General features: G+C 35.9%; 1 protein-coding gene and 1 long non-coding RNA gene across 10 annotated transcripts; one reads left to right on the top strand and one right to left on the bottom strand.

The window, feature by feature from the left end:
* Positions 1,225 to 19,955, top strand: LOC109234162 (GATA transcription factor 25-like). Of its 8 annotated transcripts, XM_019400032.1 has the most exons (9): positions 13,980 to 14,320; positions 14,445 to 14,526; positions 15,395 to 15,508; positions 15,626 to 15,740; positions 15,958 to 16,017; positions 16,344 to 16,412; positions 19,306 to 19,386; positions 19,519 to 19,583; positions 19,702 to 19,955. In XM_019400032.1, exons 3-9 carry the CDS (start codon positions 15,396 to 15,398, stop codon positions 19,754 to 19,756), a joined length of 558 nt encoding a protein of 185 aa, XP_019255577.1. In that variant the 5' UTR covers positions 13,980 to 14,320; positions 14,445 to 14,526; position 15,395; the 3' UTR covers positions 19,757 to 19,955. The 8 variants fall into 8 exon arrangements, 7 of the variants coding, with proteins under 7 accessions (XP_019255574.1, XP_019255575.1, XP_019255576.1 ...); XM_019400029.1 differs by lacking the exons at positions 13,980 to 14,320; positions 14,445 to 14,526 and adding an exon at positions 1,225 to 1,796; XM_019400030.1 differs by lacking the exons at positions 13,980 to 14,320; positions 14,445 to 14,526 and adding an exon at positions 1,225 to 1,796 and having other exon boundaries at positions 19,667 to 19,955.
* On the bottom strand, positions 2,717 to 6,984 carry LOC109234164. Of its 2 annotated transcripts, XR_002069149.1 has the most exons (4): positions 6,153 to 6,984; positions 3,546 to 3,663; positions 3,215 to 3,279; positions 2,717 to 3,110 (listed from the first exon to the last, which is right to left on the bottom strand). It is a non-coding gene; the product is annotated as an uncharacterized LOC109234164 (long non-coding RNA). The 2 variants fall into 2 exon arrangements; XR_002069150.1 differs by lacking the exon at positions 3,546 to 3,663 and having other exon boundaries at positions 6,153 to 6,974.

Raw genomic sequence — 22,252 nt, 5'->3', positions numbered from 1 at the left:
GCCGCAGTGATATAGCGCTTGGGTTGTAGGAGCCCCTCCGGAGTTTGCACACCCCCTGTGAGCGCAGTCGACTATTATTATTGGATCGGACTGCACGCCGCAGCAGTATATGTGTATATATATATATGCGGATCGGGCTGCACGCCGCAGCAGTATTCAGTACGGATCGGGCTGCACGCCGCAGCGGTATAATCATACTATCGGTTATTGTCAGAAGTAAAAGAGTTGAGAACCGGTTTAAGAGATGTTTACCTCACTTCTTCATTTACCTGCTATTTGATGTACTTACTGTTTTATATAGAACTGCGTAGTGTTTTTACGAGTTTTCTTCCCGTCAGTCGTTATTTATTGCTATTACTCACTGAGTCGGAGTACTCACTTTACTCCCTGCACCATGTGTGCAGATACAGGTATCCCGGAGGCATAGTTGAACTTTCAGCTGCTATTCAGATTTCACCGGAGTCATCGAGGTAGCTGCACGGCGTTCGCAGACTCGATTTCTCCCTCTATCCTCTTTACTTTCAGCACTTTAGACTATCTTTTGTATAGGCTGTTCCTCAGACTTGTGTAGAGGCTCTTGACTCGTGACACCAGATCGGTGGGATTTGTATTGATATTTTTTTTTCTCTTAGTTCCCGCACTGTTATTATCTATTGTTGCAGAGTTACACTTATGTTAATCGACATTACATCATGTTAATTGGGTATAAACTTTATAAAAGGGATTGTGAGTGTCGGAATGGTCGGGCTTGCCTAGCATTGTGTTGGGCGCCATCACGACCGGGATTGGGGTCGTGATATCGAATTTACGGGGTGTTACATAACCGTGCACTTCCCCCCTTTTTTTCCTTCCAAAAGCTTGGCCAAACACCTTAATTTTTGCCAAAAATGCTTTTGGCCAAGAAAAACACTTTTGACCCAAAAAATAGCTTGGCCAAACAGGCTACTAATCCAAGATCTTCTCCGGATAATCCTATTATATATTACCCCCACTACACTTTTATCAGCTATACACTCCCCTATAGCTCTACTGCATCACAGCCACCAATTTTCCTTCTAATTTGTTGTCAAACGAATTAGCGGCTAAAATCAACTTAATGTCGAATTTAGCTACACCCTGTTGTACTGGATCATAGCTAATTTAATCAATAGTTCAATACTCAAAGTGGAACATATTAAAAAATGCCAAATAAAGTCTCTTTAAGGAAACACTAATGGCAGAAGCTGTAATATTTTCCAATTTTAGGATGCATTTTGTTAAAACGAACATTTGTCTCCTTCACACTTTCTTCCTCTTCGTCCATCATTTTGCTGTCTGTAGCTGAATTTTGATCATGAAATTCGAATGAAAATATCATCACAATTACTTAAGAATTCATATATTTCTTATAAACGAAGATAATTCGGAGATTTTTTTCTTGTTTGTGAAAAGATGATTCTTTTAATTATGAAATTAGAGTGATTTTGAAGGATTAGGTTTTCAATTTTCATGGTGTATATATAGATATATAGAGAGAGTATCATGATGGCGGCGAATCCACGGCCACTGCAGTCGCGTTTGTACGAAGATCACGCGCTGTTACAGTCGATACAGAGGGAGGAGGAGGATGACGACGGCACGTATGAGGTTGATGGAGGTGAAGAAACTATGGATGAGGCGGAGGAAATACGAACGAAGTTTTAAATCACCATCAATATGGGGGAGGTGGTGGAGTTGTGGAAGTTTCTAGAAGTAGTGAGCTTACTCTTGCTTTTGAAGGTGAAGTGTATTTTTTTCCTGCTGTCACTCAGGAGAAGGTACCTTAGTTTCTATCTTTAAGAAAGATATTTACTTTCTTTTTCTATTTTCTCTTTTTGGAAGTTTCCATCAAATCATAGATTCATTGCTTTAAATTAATGCTTTATACAAGTGACTTGTCGTGTGCAAATGTAGGGAACTCTGCGTATACTCTTTAGCTACTTTCGTGCTCGATGAATTTTGCCATAATTGTGTTATTGCTATTTATTGATTAGTTTAAGTATGGTAATTGTTGAAGCCTGATTAAAGAATGATTGGGACAAAAATTGAATCTTTAACTCTTATTTATTAAAAAACTAGTTGGAGATTGCCCGGGCTGAGCCCGGGCCCGGGCCCAAGACCTTATTAGTTTTTGATTTACAGCTCGTTTGGATGGTTGTTCCTCGTTGTATCGTATTGTATTGTTATCCCAAAACAATGTTTGTTTTGATTGTTTCATTAAAATTGGTTGTATTGTATTGTTAAATCCATTGTTCCGAAACAATGAAAAGTCCCCTTTTTTGAAACAACCGATTTGGTGTGGTGAGATCGTTTCCTATTTTTCTTTCCAATTATACCCTAACTTATTACTCCACAATTCTATTTTACCCTTTACCTTTTTTCTATTTTAACTCCAAGTCTCCAACTTCTAACCTACTTTGTTTTTTTCCGGTACTTCTGCCGCCAACGTTAAAGGTGTGCCGCCTTCTATTTTACTTTTTCTCCTAATTTGCTTTTAACTCAATTCTAATTAGTTGTGCTCCTTTGTTTTGCCTTCTTCTGTTCTGCTTTCTTAAGGTGTTTTGCCTTCTTCTGTTTTATTTTTTAAAAATTATTTTATGCATAATTTTTGATAAATTCAATATTTAAATAATTGAGGGTATTTTAGTAAACTTATCAGTTACAGTACAGTACGATACGGTCAAATCAAACAGCAAAATATTATTTAACAATGACAAACAATACAATCTATTCAAACATCGTATTCATAAAAAGATACGGTACAATACGATACAGTACAATACAATACGTTATAAAACGACGGGGAACAATGATCCAAACAGATTGTTAATGTATAGAACTTCTATTCGCTGATCACGAAACAGATTTGAACAAATACCATATAATCTGATTTAAAATGTTGCAAAACTAAGAACACAATTGATTAACTTTTAAGTTGCATCAAAAGTCAAATGGAATGAAACGAATCTAAAATATATTGTGCAAGCATCGAAATCAATATGTGATTCTTCTTGTTGCTGCAATTCAGGTCCCTGGTAGTTTTCGTCCTCTTAGGAAGCAGAATATTTTTGCCTAATATCCGAGACAATAAGCTGATCCAAAAAATGCAATAGTAAAATAAGTCTTAGCACGTATGTGTAATACAGATCATCTGAATTGGCGAAAGTAAGAGGTAGCACATATGCATAATACAAACCATCAAGTAATATTCTTATTTTCTGTATGTTGCAGCAGAGTCTTTTTGGTTTTCTTCTTTTCTTTCTGTAAGGTAAGAGGAGAACTACATTAGAATAAAATATTACAAAGAAAAGAGCTATACATCAAATCTCAGGCCTATTAAGTGCAAATGATAGAATGATGCCGTGATCTAATAAAATAAAGTTATTCATTTGAACTTCTAGGAATAGTGGCTTCACAGTTAGTAGATTAAGTGTTTTCTTAAACAGTGAGCAAATATCATTCAAGTGAGAACTTTAGATCAGCTGTAGAGTTCAAATTTCATATGAATCAGTTCAAGAATAGCAAACCTTTTCGCTCAGTACATGACATTTATGAGTACCAAAAAGGTAAACCAACTTCAATTCACAAAAAATAGCAATCCAATTTGGGAGCCTCTTCTCCTTTGTTTCACCGCGAATTAAAGGACTGATGGACAGAGTTCAAGAAATAAAAATATTGTATTAGTAATGAGGATTTGTCCGAGTTAGTGAACAGTCAGTTTAATTATACTGCTGGAGTAGACATCTCAGAGACATGAGGCTTCAGCGATGAACTCTTCTCGCATGAAAACCAGCAACATAACAGAAATAAGATGAGAGAGCACACACATACACATATGCAGAAGAGAGAGGTCTGAACCAACATGAGTTCAAGCAGTTAAGTTGATTAAGAAACCTGCAGAATCTAATTTTTATTACCATGTACCAAGTGTGAACAAAACTTCTAGTGAACTGAAAAGATAAAAAAAAGCCAGCAGACCCGCAATAAAAGCTCATCAAAGAGCCCGGAACATAAACAAAATTTCTATGTTGCTATATGTTAGGTAAAGTTTAACATAGTACAATGTCTAATGAACATATTTGACATTTTAGCTTTATGATTTTAGCACTTACATGTAAATTCTTAGAATAATTTTTGTTGATACGAAAATAGTTGTCTTCTTCTAAAGTTGATGAAAAATGATAGGAAAACTTAAAGGAGCAAATTGCATCTGGAGTCAACAAATGGATGGCTCAAGTATAAATTTTTAGTCAAACTTGCCTTAAGATTGAGCTCTGAACTTGATTTTGCAAAATAAAAACTTACAGGGAAGTTCTCGGTAGACAAATGGGGGAATTGAAACTTTATAGTGTACTTAAAAAAAATACTATGAAATTTAAATGCACTAAAAATGTTACAATGCTGGAAGATGAGAAGTTGTTGAAAGAAGCGAAGATAGTGCAGGAAATGACGTCAAAATTACACTTTCCAGAGGCTGCTATTTACTTGCAAAAAGGCCAAAGAAATTTGAGAAGTAATGTAAAAGCTATCACGGCTAAAAAGAAGAGGAGTATATGGTTAAATCTTGAAATTGTCGCGTTGCCTGTTTTTCTATGTTTTTTATGCTACCTGTGTGATTGATGCCCTTTTCATTATCTCTAATCTATAGCAATATTTTTTTGTAATAACTAACTCAGAATATAAAGAAAAAAATATAGATATATCAAAAGCATGACATTCTTTACCACCACGAGGTTTTCAGACCTATTGAGATATTGGTGACTTACTTGACTCACTTATCTAATATGCTCAAAAACCTAGAGAAATGTTGTATGCTATGAGTGCAACCCATTTTTAGATGTTACTTTGTAATCTTGCTATTCTAAACCATGAAGTAGTTGAAATCACTGGACAGGACCATCCGCTATTCTTGAGAAAGAAATAAGGAAAGAGGCAGGAAAAAAAAGTAGAAAAAATAAATACAACTTGTATCCATAGACATAACCTGAAAGAGACACTACTCATAAATTAAAGATACATCACAGAGTGTCTCTGAGTTACGAAAAATTGCAGCAAACAAATGGACAGAAAAGAAGAATAAACTTGCATGAACAGCCACAATGTTAAAACACCTTGACCTAAAATGAAGCGTAATATATAGCAATTCAGAAAAAACTGGGAAACTAAAAGAATAAGCGAAATATAATTTTCTAGTTTGCCCATATCTTAGTTATTCTACTAATTTTCACTCAAAAGCATAAATTATTTTCAGCAGGTACCTGAGATCAACATAAAGCAGAAGATATTCTAGTACTGATTTGCTACTCAATAATTTCCTATCCAGGAACTAGACCTCATACTTATTTCACTAATCAAAAAGAGGTTCACTTCTAAGAAAAACTCTTAAGTTGACCTCTAATCCAAAGATGCAGAAATTCTTTAAAGTTTTTCTGGAATTGCCACAAATGGACTAACTGAAAATATGAACCCTATATTGAAGCAGAACAAGCCTGATAATTAGTTCCACAAACTCAACTTATCTACTTGTTAGCAAGTTTAGACATGGATTGCTCATTTCACAAATTAATTTTCGAGTATTAAATGACCAGCTGATTCCAGACGTGCATATTTAAATCGCATTTAATTACTTAGCAAGCCTACTTCCATTATCAACAACTACATTCTTTTTTGAAAATTTCTTTCAATCGTTCCTGATTTAAAAATATTCTTTCATTCATTTATGATGCAGATGACTATGTGAGCTATAATAATTTCAGCAGGTTTCTATCTTGTTTGAAGTTAATCTCTTTGGTTAACTTCTACTAATTTTAGCTGAAGTAATCAATCTAAAGAAAGTATACAGTCATATGCTGCCAAATTACAATATGTTTTCACAATATCTGATATTTTAATGGAGAGCAAACCATTGTCGAACTTATCTTTTTTTCATGATAAATGTTCATCTTGACAATTATTCTCACATTTTACTGGAATTAGCTTATAACATGTCACTTGAGGCCAGTGTGAAGTTAAAATAAATCTGATGCTCTCAAAATCTTATATCTAAATAAGACAACATGAAAAATCTGTAGCAAATAGAGTACCAGATCTACTGGAAATTGAAAACATGAATGTAAGGGAAAAAAATATCTTACCAAATCAGCCTACTTCTTGAGATGGAGAGACCGCAAGGATAAATTACTTTTCTGTGTAATCTGCAAGTTCAATGAAAATTTTTGTTTCTTTAAATAATTTATCAAACATCTATAGCGTTTTACCTAAGGACTTTTACCCAATTCTTCTTCAGTAAAATCTTGCGCGCAAAAAGAAGTGGAGGAAAAAAACTGAAGCTTCAGTTACAACATCAAATAGTTACCCAAAAGTCCAAGAGAATGGTCCGATAAAAACAATAGATTTTAGATTAAAAAGTTCATTGAGTGTCACCTATTACATGTTAGCACACAAAGTTGACGGAGAGCAACATGTGTTTCCGCTAGGTTTTACAATCAATTTTGATACAGCGAATAAAAAGGCAAGTGAGGTCAGTTCCCAATTAATATTTCACTTTTTGATTTTCTGATGTGTTTGATTTTATTACTCCATTAAGCTTTGGCTTTAATGGTTTCAGCAAATGTCAGATCCTAGAAACATATGAAAGATGAAAATCATGGTACAAGAAGTAGAAGATAAGAAAGAAGGATAATTAGCACAATAATCCAACGAAGTGCAAGAAAAAGAGCAAGCGAAAAGCAGACGGTATAACTTGTGATAAATCATAGATTAGAAGGAGATTTACTTTTCAAGTATGAACAGTGTGTTAGGCTAACCTGTGCGGCGCCGATTTTTTTGAGGGATATACACGTAGATTAAAATATTTACAGTTTTCCCAAAGTAACCCTAAAAAACAGTTTCAGTCTTCCCAAAAAGCCCCTGACGACCCCAAGCTCCTCAAACTGTCCCTTATTAATAAGAGGAATAAGTATGATTTATTATTTTTGGAAGATTGTGGACTTGTGGTATCTCGCTACTTTGCACGTAACTTGACTAACCCATAGAGCAGCATACTACTGCCCACGAGGACAACCTTTGCTTGTGAGTGATAGAGCAGATGGGCAGGCGGACACTAAGTGTGTGGCTAAGATACCTGGGAACTTGTATGCCTTAACCTCAAATCATCCCCTTCAGGACATCTTTATGTCTTATTCCCTTTTAAGAAAACATTTTATCTTTAAATTTCTACTGCAGTTTTCTAATTTTAGGGACATGCAAAGCATCCGAAGAGAAGGGCTTCTTTACGAGGCATCTGCGTTCATTGTTACTTGGTTATCTTCGCTCTTTCAGATATGATCTGCTTCAACAGTTACTCTTGTTCAATATGTCTCTTAAAAGTGGCCTAAAAAAAGTCATTTATGTCCCGTAATCAGTAGGTTATTACTTTAAGGTATTCAGATATTTCTAGTGAATTGTATGATTCTTTAAGATTTCCATCTTCCTTTTGGTCCTTTGTCCCTTTGCCAGTCCAACTAAGACACTTTATAGAAACGGTGTCTAGCTAACTCTACATCCTAGGATAAGTTTGGATGTAGTAACTTGGCTGAGAATATCCTTCTACTGCACCCATTTACTAAGATGTTACTCTAGCTATTACTTGAGAATATAGTTGGAAAATTTTATGTCATTGCACCTTCTTTCCTGCTATATAAATTTATAAACTGCTGCTTCCTGCGATATGACTCTACTCAGCTCCTCAGATATAAAGAATCAGAAAAAGCCAAGAAATCTTGGGGTTTCATGATACAAACTATGAAGCAAAATACGGATATGACAAAATACGCGGAATCAACAATAAGAGCTCGACCTACAATTGATTTGAAGAACAAGAACCAATTAGGCTATGAAGCCTAATTACCTCTATGAACTCAATCAATTGTAACCATAAGCTATGAAAACTCTCAAGAGATTGACAACTCTTGAAAACCCGGATAAAGTAATTAAGAAATTAAGCATTCACTACTAATTGCTCACCAACTAAGACTAATTTAGCACTAATGAAAGCATAAACAAAGCAATAAAGGAATTAAAGGCATAAACATAATGCATTAATTAAAAGATAAGGAAAGAGTGTGAGACTTGCATGTCTTCAAGGTTTATCATTCATCAAGTCTACCTAAAATAAAAGCCTTAAGGGCTATTTATACTAGAGTGGGCATTTGGCTACAAATGACCCAAATACTCCTAAGCAAATTCTAAGGAGCTTAGTCAATTATTACAAGTATAGCCTTCTTGATCTTGACTCCTTTAAAGCACTCCAATGCTATGATGTTGACTTGGAAATATTTAGGCATGCTAATCCAGCATGTATCATCCTCCCCCACTTGAAAGAAATTCGTCCTCGAATTTGGACCTTGCAAAACCAAGAAAGAGGCAAACATAAGTACCAAGCCAATCACAATCAAAGTATTTTATGTCCAAGCTAAAAGATCAAAGATCACAATCTTGTACTCAAAAATGACACTCTTATGATATAGCCAAGTGTCATAATCTATAAAGAACACATCTCTATTACAAATGACACAAACTTGACTATAAGAAAAATAATACTCATGAGAAGAATTAAGAGAGTGTAAAGTTTCATGCTTCCAACAAAACCACAATATTGTCAAATCCTCAACAAAGTGCACACTTTTATGGTATAACCAAGTGTCATAAGAAGGAATAAAAATCATACTCTCCAACTCAAAGAAAGACACTTCACCATGATAAGAAGCAACTCCGGGGTCAAACACAAATTTTAATCTCCAAATATCTACACACCTTCCAACAACTTCACATGACAACTTAAGAGATATGCCATGCTCATCATGAATCATCATATAAAGAATATCATAATACTCAAAGTTAAAACTCTTTACCTCAATGGCCTTAGATAAACACAAAATAAGCATAAGCCAAACGTACATACCATTCTTGCTTTTGGGAAAATTAAAACAAAAAGCTCTTGATAAAAAGTATGCCAAAGTGTTAGTTCAAGGCCTTTCTTACCCTTAGAAACTTTCTCATGTTGAACCTTCACAAAACAATCAATAAAGTTAGGTTCTTTTTGCTCAAAATGGTCACTCAAAATACCAAAAGAAACATTCTTACCTTTTCTCATCGAAGCATTGGAAAAATCCAACGAGAATGTTCTTTCAAAAGTAGGAATAAGATAAGTAAAGCAATTAATACTAGTCCTAGCATCAAAAAATTTACTTTCCTTTTCACACTCAACAAAATCATCACATAAATATGCATAATAGTCATCAAGATCAAATACAAGAGAAGTTAACTCATTGGAATACAAATGGAAGTTTTTTTCTTTTATATTTATGTCATTAGAAGTAACTTGTTCACTCTCCAACAAGGCATCTCTAAACTCACATTTGCTCATTTCACCATAAAAATTGAATCTTTTTGCCAAAAGAATGAAAATAGAATCAAAAGAATCATCAACACATTCTTCTTGACTCATTTCTCCGTAAAGGTCAAAACTTTCTTCCAACAAAGTTAAAGTAGAGTCAAAAGAATCATCACATGCATCATCCCATAAAGGTGGGGTATCATAAGATTCAACATCACACAAATCACTAGCTAGGGATTCATTAAACAAAGAACTAGAATCATCCAGTAATGCGCAACAACTCCTAGCTAGTTGCAAGCCAAAACTATTTTTCTCATTGCAAGATAAAAAAGTATCAAATTCATCAATATCATAGCTATATTTCAAACTCAAAGTGTCACCACAATCAACTAAAGTATCACGAGTAGAAGGATAAGCTATGCTACCTTGAAGCTCTTCTAAAGTGAAATTCTCTTTACCTTGAACTTACTCATTAAATTTCAAAAGTTCTCTCGAAAACGTAGCTTGATCTTCTTCCAAGTTCATCAAAGTAGATTGAACTTCACTTAATGGCTCACCTCCAAAAGTTCCTTCACAAGATACAAAACAACTAGAGAAAGAAGAAAGGTTGTTAGCATTAGAATAAGGAAAAATTTCACTCTCTTTTTGTTTTCCTTCTTTCTAGTCTCTCATTTTCTTTTTAAGCTCTTCACTCTTTTCTTGTGACAACTCACTCACTTCACTCCATACTTTCTCTCCTTTATCCACTCTAGAGTTGTCACTTTTCTCTCCCTCACTACTCTCTATCTTTTGTCTCTCATCCTTACTTTTTCTCTTTGCATTTTTCAAGGACGTTCTCAAACTCATTTGGCCTCTTCCCCTTTGGTTCACTTTATTCCCCCTATATTTATCATGGAAAACTTGTTGGATGTTGTCCAACTCATTCAAGGTGGTCTCATGATCATATTGAAAAAGTGGGTTGTTAATCATTCGAGGCTCTTGAGGTGGTATGGGTGGTGGAGGAGGGAGATTGTCCCTCATTGGTGGTGCTTGAGGCATACATTGGGGAGGTAAATTCATTGGTGGTCTAGGTTGGGTCATTTGGGGTGGTGGTATTATGGGTATGTGTACTTGAGGTCTAAATGGTGGCTTGTGTTGGTTGTTGGTAGGTGGACGGTAGTTTGGTGGAGGAAAATAAGGTCCCTTTGGTGGAAGTGGTCGCTTTGGTAAGTTTTCTGGTATTTTGTTGGGTTGGTTGTGTTGCAAATTTTTCCTTTGAAGCATTTGTCGCACTTGTGAAGGAGAGGGTGTAGTAGAGGAATTAGTAAGCGTCATACTACGCTCCCTTCCTTGTTGCCTCAAGTGAGATTCCTCTATCATGGAATTCAACCTTGCATCCGTTTGGTGTTGCCGTATGCTAATATTGGTAACCTTCTCACTTAAGTTGGTAACCTTCTCGCTTATGTCATAAAGCATAGAAACAACATCATGCATCGGAGTCTCACTCCGTGATCACAATTAGGAGTAGAAGTTTGTCCGTACTCCATGATACCTCAAAATGAGCAAACAGTTAGTAGTAAAAAGTCCTCACCAACTCAGTTGATGTCGCTCAACCCTCGTGTATCACACTTTGCACCAATTGGNATAAAACAATCTTTTTCCTAAATATAATTCCTAGAAAAGGGCAGCCGATGCACAATTCATTTCGCGTTCACGCAGGATCCGGGAAAGAGACACACCCCAAGGGGTGTGATGTAGACAACTAGACTACTTTAATGCAAGCATTGATGACTGCTTACACGGCTCGAACCCGTGACCTATAGGTCACGCGGATACAACTTTACCGTTGCTCCAAGATTCCCCAATATGAAAGAAATGCAATGCGACAAAAAAAAATTATGGTACCAAGCCATAGTCTATAGCCAAGGCCTAACATCATAATAAATCTATTTTTGAATTAAAGGTTGCAGCACATAAACATAGAGCTAAAGTGTTCAGAGAAAACTTTAATTCGAGTTCATCTGAATTAAGGTAGAAGTGACATCAATACCACGTCAATGAAGATCACATTGCACAAGATAACCCCAACCTCATATTCAGTAGTGATTTAACCCATTTATCCATGTTTTCTATATTAATCTCCAACAATATGAACTAGCACAAGTATAACGAAGTGAATCAATGCATTCAAGGAAAGCATGAAGTAGATGCCCAAGTCTCCAATGAAGAAGAAGAAGATCACTTGTTTGTGGCAACTATTCTTTCAATAAAAAAATCTGATTTTTGGTTGATTGATAGTGGTTGTACAAACCACATGATATATGACAGAAATCTTTTCAAAGAGTTCACGTCTATGGGAAATAAGAAAGTCAGAATTGGGAATGGTGATTATATTCTTGCTAAGGGAAAAGGAACTGTTGCAATCCCAACAAAGTCAGGTACTAAGAGACTTTCAGATGTTCTTTATGTTCCTCATATTGATCAAAATTTATTAAGTGTTGAATTTAAAGTATCCTTTGAAGATACATATTGTTTTATTTATGATGCAACTGGACTTGAGATTTTAAGGGTTAAAATGAGAGGTAAAAACTTCTCATTTGATCCAACCTAAGATGAAGAATGGAGCCCAAAGAATCTACAAAGTGCAGATAATCCTCCAAAAGAGGACATATGTGAAAATGAGACAAAGATGTTGTCAATATTTCAGAAAAATAAAATTTGGAAGAAAGTTGACAAGCCTCTAGGAAAAATGCAAATGTGGAAGAAAGTTGACAAGCCTCAAGTCAAAATGAAGCCGAAAAAAGAACCAACTTATTTCATTGACAATCATGAGATGCAGCAAAGGAGGAGTGTTAGAAATATGCTTTAGAAGCTGAAAATAGTAAAATTATTTTACTGTTTCAACTTAAGAGTTATTTACTGCAGTAATTTAGTTAGAATTTGAAATAATTTTGAACTAGTCTTTAGGAGTGAACTAGCTAGCGTTTGGCCATAGATCCCAAATTTATTTTGAAAAATCTGATTTGGGTGAAGTTTGGTTTGAAGATGAAAATGTGTTTGGATATACGTTTTCAAAACGTATTTTCCAACTTTATTTTGGAAAAACATGTAAATAATTCCCAAGTTTTGGGATTTTGGTCCAAAATCAGGGGATTTGAAATTTGGGATTTGGAATTTGGCCAAAATATGGGCAAATTTTATGGCCAAACATGAGTTTTGAAAATAAATCCCAAATTTATTTTGGCAAAACTCATGGCCAAACGGGGTTCTAGTCTCTAGGAGTTTGTTATTTTCAGCAGATCTTTTGCTGATTTTTAGGTTTTTTAAGTTAGTATTTCTCATATAAATTGTAGTCCAAATGCAGTAAAATCATATAGAATTTTCAACTTCAGTTCCTTTTACATCTATTCCAGTATACTCTTTTTATTTTCCTGTCATCTTCCCCGGTTCTTTGCTCTAATGCTAGTCCAAGGCTTCAGATTTCAGAAGCTCACGGATGTAGAAACAATGCTGAACTCTCAGTCCAAACTGTGCAGATTTTCCTGCTCAAACACTCCTCCAAATTGATGATATTAGGCTGTCAAACATATGCAGAAGTCTGATCAAACACTGCTGAAACAGGGCAGATTTACTACTCAAAAGTGTTGGATTTCCAGCAGCCTAAACCATTTGTTTGATGCTGCAATTTCTGGACAACAAGAAGTAGCTAAAGAGCTGGTGTGATATGAGCATACAATGCAGAAAGATGTTGCTAAATGCTGTCCCAAACAGTGGTTCTTGAATGCAGTTTTACAACTCAGTTTTGGCTCTCCAAAACTAATTCAATTCAACTGAAAACTTGACGACAAGCTCTCGATCAGAATGCAACAGCAACAAGAATGAAAAATGAATTTAAGTCTTCGAGTCAAGCCCTCGAGCTCCAAATGAACAGTTGCAATCAGTTAATTCAAGCAATAAACAACACGAGTCGACTTGAATGATTCAAGCTAATTACCTCAGAGAACAAATTCTCTCCAAAATTTCAGAAATGCCTGACTGAAAATCTCTCGCTGGATGTGAGGCTTGGATCACAGGTCATCCCCAAGAAAGGTAGTTTCAAGTACCTTGGGTCGGTTATTCAAGGGGGTGGAGAGATCGACGAGGACGTGACTCACTGCATAGGAGTGGTGGATGAAATGGAGGCTAGCATCTGGAGTCTTATATGACAAGAAAGTGCCACCGATACTCAAAGGTAAGTTTTATAGGGCGGTGGTTAGACTGGCCATGTTGTATGGGGCAGAGTGTTGCCAGTTAAGAACTCTCATATCCAGAAGATGAAGGTAGCTGAGATGAGGATGTTGAGGTGGATGTGCGGGCATACTAGGATAGATAAGATTAGGAATGAAGATATTCAGGAGAAGGTGGGTGTGGCCTCTGTGGATGACAAGATGCGGGAAGCGAGGCTCAGATATTTCGGGCACGTGCAGAGGAGAAGCCTGGATGCTCCGGTGAGGAGGTGTGAGCTGTTGGCTTTAGTGGGTACGAGAAGAGGTAGAGGTCGGCCTAAGAAGTATTGGGGAGAGGTGATCAGGCATGACATGGCACGATTGCAGATTTCCGAGGACATGACCCTTGATAGGAAGGTCTGGAGGTCGAGCATTAGGGTTGTAGGATAGAGTGGTAGTCGAGCTTCTCCTTCTCCATTCCGGGGGTGAAGCGAGTTTGAGTAGGTTGGTCCTAGACGGCTTGTGGTTCACACTAACCTTACTGTTTTCCATAGCTCTTGATCTTAGTTGCGGGTTATTGTTATTGCTTGTCATCTATTTTATGGTTTTTAGGATGCTGTCATATTATTTCTATGGTTATGTTGACAATACTGATGAATTGTCTTTTCTTTTCTTGGTTTATTTCCATCTTCCTGAGCCGATGGTCTATCGGAAACAGCCTCTCTGCTCTATCAGGGAAGGGGTAAGGTCTGCGTACACACTACCCTCCCCAGACCCCACTTAGTGGGACTTTACTGGGTCGTTGTTGTTGTTGTTGATTTTCCAAAGCAAGTTAGTCATTCAAGAAGATTTGCCTCCTTGGTTAGATTCCGAGAGAAGCGAAAGGAGAGATGTTTTGACAAGAAAATAGATATAGTGTCAGGAAGGAGGTTGCTCAAAGGTAAAATGGTATGTGTTGTTACTATTTTGGTTTTCTTTGAGATTTTAACCTTGCAATGATATTGAAATGGGAAATTCGGTGCACAAAGCATCCCACATTCACGCAGGGTCTGGGGAAGGGTTGCCCCCAAAGGGGTGTGATGTAGACAACCCTACCCTAATGCAAGCATCCAAGGCTCCCCTTCCTGGCAATGATATGAATAATAAAAAGATGATACTGGTTTGTCAATCATAAAGAACGGGAATTGCTGTTTGCGCGCTTTCTTTTGATGTTCTTTTTAAAAACTCTTTCATGTTCAAGTGTTAGTAACATGGTATCAATGTCATTTACAGATGCTGTTTTTCCAATTTCACATGATGTCCGTTTGTCCTCAAATCTTCTTCTGTAATAGAATTCATATAGTGATTGAATTCATATAGTAATGGTGTATTTACAAGATCGGTTCTTTGGTTGATATGCAATCAGCCAAATGCTCATCTCTTCTTTAAGTTTTGGATTAGGTTCCTGGCTGTGTCGATGGTTTCTCATGCTAAGATTTTGCATATAGTGGAAGCCGTAGTATTCATCCACACTGAAAATGAAAAGGACAATAATTTTGATCTGAACTGGTAGCATGTCTTTATGAGAGGAAACATGGATTTTGGTCGATTTGCTTTGGAAAAGTAGAGCTTAAAAGAATTTGTCCTTGAAAGACTGAAACACAGTGGCTTTTCTTCTCCTCCACAAACCCCCCCCCCCCCCAATAATAATAATAATAATAATAATAAGAAGCTTCAAGCAAAATTTAAAGAAACTTATTTTTTTAGTTTAACAAGAAGCAATTTCGGGTATAAATGTCTAGGTTTTGAGTATAACTTACTTGGCGATGTATATTAGGATGCATCGGAAGAATGGTCAATTTGCATCTTTGAAAGCAAGTTCTGGATCTTCTAGCTGCGACTCAGCCAAGAGTAGCCTTGCAGGAGATGGCACTCAGCATTCTGAAACTGTGTGAGTCTACATCTTTTTACAACTTTTATTGCTTCAGCCTCTACTAACTGATCTGCTTCTGCTCTGACCGCAAAAGTGCCAATCTTTTTTCCTGCTTGATTCTTTCTGAATTATTAGTCCTGTAAAGTGTCACCATTGTGGTGTGAGTGAAAATTGTACGCCAGCAATGCGTCGTGGGCCAGATGGACCAAGGACACTCTGCAATGCATGTGGACTAAAGTGGGCAAACAAGGTATGCAAGACAATCTTTTCTTTCTCTTCATCTTAATGATCATGAAGTTTCCTGATCTTTTGGTTCTTCGCACAATTTTCTTCTCATTTCTTTTGGTGGTGGGAAGTTCAAATGAACTGCTATTTTCACCTACTTTCTGGGCCAATACATTAAAAATTGCGCAAGCACCAAATGGATTTGTTTTCGCCTAATCAAATCAGCTGATTTGGATGTATAGGGAACATTGAGAGATCTAAGCAAGGGAGCGAGGAAAATATCTGTTGAACCAAAAGAACCGGTATGTTTCATCAGCAAGAATGAGAAATTTGTTAGTGGTGTGAAGAACTATATTCCTACATGCTATATCTAGTATACTGTTATTGGCTGTGTATACGTGCTATTTCTCCTTCACAAAAAGGACCTCTTGAAAATGTTAACTCATTCATCCACCTTAGTGTTCCTGATACATTAGAAAACTGAAGTTTTGTTTTTTACATGTGGTAGACATCCATGGATGTCACACGTCCAATTTAGAAGGTCAAAACTTCTCCAGTTGTTAGGATGAACATATATGGAAGCACTTTATTACAAAATACTCTCTCAGGCATCTTATGCTGCTTGCAGGGAACTCCGGACAATCCCATGAAGGCCTTTGCTGAAGGATCTCTTGATCAGTGTGCTGATGTAGAAAAGGTAAATTTTGATTTTTTTTTCAATTATGTGTACGATGTTATATATTTTCTCATATGCTATATTCTAGCACACACTTTATAATATCAATGGTTGAAATATTTCCTCATAGGTTATATCGTAGTACACATTAAATTCAAATTGGAATTACACTGAAGTATAATGTTAAAATTAAAAGAAAGGTTGAACGAGAAAGAACAACGAATTCACTTTATGAGTTTCTGTTAGAAATATGCTTTAGAAGCTGAAAATAGTAAAATTATTTTACTGTTTCAGCTTAAGAGTTATTTACTGCAGTAATTTAGTTTGAATTTGAAAAAAATTTTGAACTAGTCTCTAGGAGTGAACTAGTCTCTAGGAGTTTGTTATTTTCAGCAGATTTTGTGCTGATTTTTAGGTCTTTTAAGTTAGTATTTCTCATATAAATTGTAGTCCAAATGCAGTAAAATCATATAGAATATTCCAGTATACTCTTTTTATTTTCCTGTCATCTTCCCTTATTTCCCGTAATTTCTTTTATCAAGAACCAACAATTGGGTTTCAGAGCCATTTTCTTAAGGGACCTAAGTAAATCTTTTCTTGAGTGAGATGGGGACTGAAACGAGTTTTTCTCAATTGGCTCATCCAGTCTTTAATTGTGGGCAGTGAGAATGGAGACTTACTTGGAGGCTTTAGATCTTTGGGAGGCCGTGGAAGAGGATGTTCTTCCGCTGCCTAACAATCCCACGGTGGCCCAGATCAAGAGTCACAAGGAAAAGAAAACCAGGAAATCAAAGGCGAAAGCAACTTTGTTTGCTGGTGTATCTGCAACAATTTCCACGAGAGTTATGGCTCTCAAATCAGCAAAAGAAATCTGGGATTATCTGAAGGGAGAATATACAGGAGATGAAAGAATTCGAGGCATGAAGGTGCTGAATTTAATAAGGGAATTCGAGTTGCAGAAAATGAAAGAATCTGAGACCGTCAAAGAATACTCAGATCGGTTGCTTGGCATTGTTAACAAGGTAACGTTGCTTGGCACTAAATTTAAAAATTCAAGAATTGTTGAAAATATTCTTGTTACGGTGCCTGAAAAATATGAAGTATCCATAACTACCTTAGAAAATACAAAGGATCTATCCAAGATTACCTTAGCAGAATTGTTAAATGCATTGCAGGCACAAGAGCAAATGAGGCTTATGAGGCAAGATGGTATGGTTGAAGTAGTCTTGGCAGCCAACCACAGAACTCAAAGCAAGGGTAATAATGCAAAGAAAAATTACCCACCTTGTCAGCACTGTGGCAAAAAAGGTCATCCACCGTTCAAATGTTGGAAGAGGCCAGATGCAAAGTGCAAAATTTGCAACTAACTTGGTCATGAAGCTGTAATTTGCAAAGGCAAATTTCAAAAGCATGAAGTAGATGCCCAAGTCGCCAATGAAGAAGAAGAAGAAGATCACTTGTTTATGGCAACTATTCTTTCAATAAAAAAATCTGAGTTTTGGTTGATTGATAGTGGTTGTACAAACCACATGACATATGACAGAAATCTTTTCAAAGAGTTCACGTCTATGGGAAATAAGAAAGTCAGAATTGGGAATGGTGATTATATTTTTGCTAAGGGAAAAGGAACTATTGCAATCCCAACAAAGTCAGGTACTAAGAAACTTTCAGATGTTCTTTATGTTCCTGATATTGATCAAAATTTATTAAGTGTTGGACAACTAATGGAAAAAGGATTTAAAGTATCCTTTGAAGATAAATATTGTTCCATTTATGATGCAACTGGACTTGAGATTTTAAGGGTTAAAATGAGAGGTAAAAAACTTCTCATTTGATCCAACCGAAGATGAAGAATGGAGCCCAAAGAATCTACAAAGTGCAGATAATCCTCCAAAAGAGGACATATGTGAAAATTAGACAAAGAAGTTGTCAATATTTCAAAAAAACAAAATTTGGAAGAAAGTTGACAAGCCTCAAGGAAAAATGCAAATGTGGAAGAAAGTTGACAAGCCTCAAGTCAAAATGAAGCCGATAAAAGAGCCAACTTATTTCATTGACAATCATGTGATGCAGCAAAATACAAAATTGAACTCAATTTACTGCAAGTCCCAAGATCAGTTGGCAGATTTACGTACAAAGTCGCTTCCAGTTAAAGGTTTACAAGGCATAAATTCAGAATTTGAAGCTTCAAAAGCAAGGAGGAGTGTTAGAAATATGCTTTAGAAGCTGAAAATAGTAAAATTATTTTACCGTTTCAGCTTAAGAGTTATTTACTGCAGTAATTTAGTTTGAATTTGAAATAATTTTGAACTTGTCTTTAAGAGTGAACTAGTCTCTACGAGTTTGTTATTTTCAGCAGATTTTGTGCTGATTTTTAGGTCTTTTAAGTTAGTATTTCTCATATAACTTGTAGTCCAAATGCAGTAAAATCACATAGAATTTTCAACTTCAGTTCCTTTTACATCTATTCCAGTATACTCTTTCTATTTTCCTGTCATCTTCCCCGGTTATTTCCCTTAATTTCTTTTATCAAGAACCAACAGTTTCAGTAACAAAAATTTAATAAGTTTGTTTTGTTCTAATTCCACTGACGCAATCTGTCAGTAAAAACAGGACACTGTAGCAGTGTTATTTTATAGTATGCTTTCACCAATTGTCCAGCTGATTTTCTTTTGTCCAACTGATTTGGAGTTGTCACCATATGGCTTAAATTTCAACTTAACCAATTATCCAGATGGTGTCTATTTGATCATTTTGTTGCAATGATGCTCTACCATTTGGGTGTCACATGGGAGTACATTACTGTCTTGACACTGGATGAGGATCTCAACATGAATACTTTGAATGGCAATAGGCAACTCTATTTTTAGTTAAATGTTTTTACCTTACAGTATTTTTGCTGTTTTTGGTTCAGAATCTATTCGGCGCTGGGAGCAATCATGCAAATGAGATACCTGTGGGTATCACTAGTCCTTCTAGTAATCTTGTTGAGCAGGTAAGAGTAGTTAGAGAGTTATCACAGCCTTATTATCACTGTTTTCCTTAATAATATTCATGATAGATTTTTTGAATCTTTTTACTCGAAATGATTAGAATGCATTTTGTCACTGAAATCTTGGATCTGCAGGAAACTCTAGTTGATATTGGAAATGCTCCCAAAACTGAAATTGACATTCCTGCAAATTTTGACTAGTAAGTTTTGATTTTTAAGACACCATTAGCCGATATAAAGTAGCTCTCCTTGCTAATATTTGAAACCTTGCACTGGTTGACAGCCCGTAATTATTGTTGTAACATACCCCGATTGCAGTGACATCTCCTTTTCCAGAGAGATATTACCATTTCAAACTAACCCTGTTAATTAGGAATGGATGCAAGTGTAAGTGTTGATGCTTGCAAATTAGTAAGTAATACTATTGGTGCCTAGCCAATTCGTACTAGTGTGAATGTTCGCTTCCTGTACATCCTGAGCTAGTTCGAATTCTAAACCTTCGTTGTATACTAATGGTGATGATCTCATGTTTCTTTCAAAATCCTTTCTTTATTGCATGGTTTTACTTGGTACTTCTGGGATTTAATAACGAGTAATACTTGCTTCAAACCACCTGTAAGGACAGAGATTATTTCTACTTCATCCCGACTTGATTTATCTATAGAATCGGAACATTCCTTGTGCATATAGGTGGAGTATAACTATGTTTTCTGACTTAGCTGCATCGTACCCAGATCAGTGAATGATCATCTCGTTTTGCTGGTGATAGACTTGGGTTTTAAAAATTGAGTATGCCCCCTCTTCTCCCAGATAGAAAGGAAATAAGAAGTTAAAACTGAACTTTACATTCTCTTTTTATTTTTCATCCAATTTACCTGATTATCAAGCACCTGACCCTCAGTTACTCCCATAATTGTTTCTTTTTTTCCTCCTCTTAATAAGAAAGCTTCTATATTGTCACACCCCTTTTCTACTCCCCGGAAAATATGTATGTGTATGGATATTATGGTGGGTTAAAGAGTTTTTCCAGTTGAAGTGACAAATTTGAGTAGGGATTATTTTATTTATAGAGTCGCCATTTGGAATTGGTTTTCGGTGTTCCAAGTCACCTTTTATTTGAATCCCTAGTCAAAGAAAAGTTTGACTCTATTTTTATCTGTCCGCGAAAACAAAGTTCGGGTAAGGAATTCTGTTGACCGGGGAGAAGGTATTAGGCATTCCCCGAGTCCCGTGGTTCTAGCACGGTCGCTTTATTGACTTAAAACTTGGCTTGAGCTAATTTTGGACAAACTGTGATTTATATGTATTTTCATGTTTTACCTATCCGCTTTTAACTATTAAAGTTGTTAAAAAAAAGTATGATATAAACAGTATAAAATTGTCCTAACCGCGCTACGAAAGCGAATATGCGACCAAAACGAATTTTATTAATTTTGTCGTAACAGCGCTACGCAAGCGAATCCGCAGTTATGACAAAGGATTATTAGCACGCTATTATTTTCAGAAAAAATTACTGTATTTGTGCTTTTGAGAAAATTATTTATTAAAAGGTTACTATCGCTATTAAAAAGTTACTATCGCGCTACGCGAGCGAATCCGCGAGTATGGTGAAAGGATTAGAAATTTAACTAAAACTATAGATATAGTAAGAGATTAGTGAATTAAATTATTGAATGTTAAATATCACGCCACGCAAGCGAATCCGTGAATGAAAAGATTTAAGCGTGCCTACTGATTGCCTAGCAATTCAACTAATAAAAAAAGAAAATGTGTTAATTAATTAATAACAGAAATCTGATTTCTATTATTATCTTCTAGCCTTATGGTTGGAAAAATTGTGCAAATAAATGTTGGACCAACTCAATCTTTTTTAAAGAAATATGCCAACTTCTTGTTAAAAGGAGAAATGGGCCAGCTTATGGATTTTAGAAGATGGGCCAGCTATTTATTTATTGAGAAAGTGGGCCAATTTGCTTATTTAGTTATGGTATTGAGCCAACATCTATAAAATAAATGGACAAAATATTTATAGACTTCTTAAAGGCATTGGGCCTATTGGACAGAATATGCCTTGGCCCATTATTGAGCTCCGAAAATGGGCATAAGCTGAAAGCCCAATGAATTTCAAATGCCGGTTTACTAAGATAGCCCACCTTGGGTAAATTGCGAGTCTGGCCTCTTTTGTTCTAGGCCATTAACCCTTATTTTTAACTAGCAATTTCAAACACCTATTTAAGATCTAGCCACTTTCTACCAAAAAAAATCTAAAATCCTAGCAGAGATGGTCACATGTAAAATCTGAATTTTATCACAATAAATAAAGGTTTCAAGCATGGCTCTTTTGTTATTTTTCTTTAAAGAATAGCCTATCATAAACTGGCCAGAATTGCAAAGGTGCAAAAGGAGTCTTTAAGCACATTGCAACCTACTTGAAACATCTCATTTTATATGCATCAAAACTATAATAGATAGTAAAGACAAATAACACATGAATAAAGAGTGTTTGATCAACCAAGGATTTATTTTTTACATATGAACTACAACAAGATATATTTAAACAATAAAGAAATTTAGCTAAGCACTCATTTATTTAAATGGATATGCTCCCAACAATCAAGAGGAGTTCCAATCTTCTTGTTAATGTGAAAATATCTGCAACATAAGATTAAAGAGTTACCTGAGTCGCAGAATAATAAATACAACAACGAAGAATGGAAGCTCAGCAACTAAAGCAGCATAAAAACAGCAGCAAAACAGCAGAAAACCAGCAGCAAATCCATGTTAAAACAGCCCGAAAACTTCGAGAAGAAACCCAGAAACGAACTCTAAAGAGGACTTATACTTTTCTAAAAGTTTGCACTCCTAAGAT

This window comes from Nicotiana attenuata, chromosome 11 (genome assembly GCF_001879085.1).
Source record: "Nicotiana attenuata strain UT chromosome 11, NIATTr2, whole genome shotgun sequence".
Taxonomy (NCBI): Eukaryota; Viridiplantae; Streptophyta; class Magnoliopsida; order Solanales; family Solanaceae; genus Nicotiana; species Nicotiana attenuata.
Note: the sequence above shows the minus strand (reverse complement) of the source record. Positions and strands in the feature narration are given on the sequence as shown.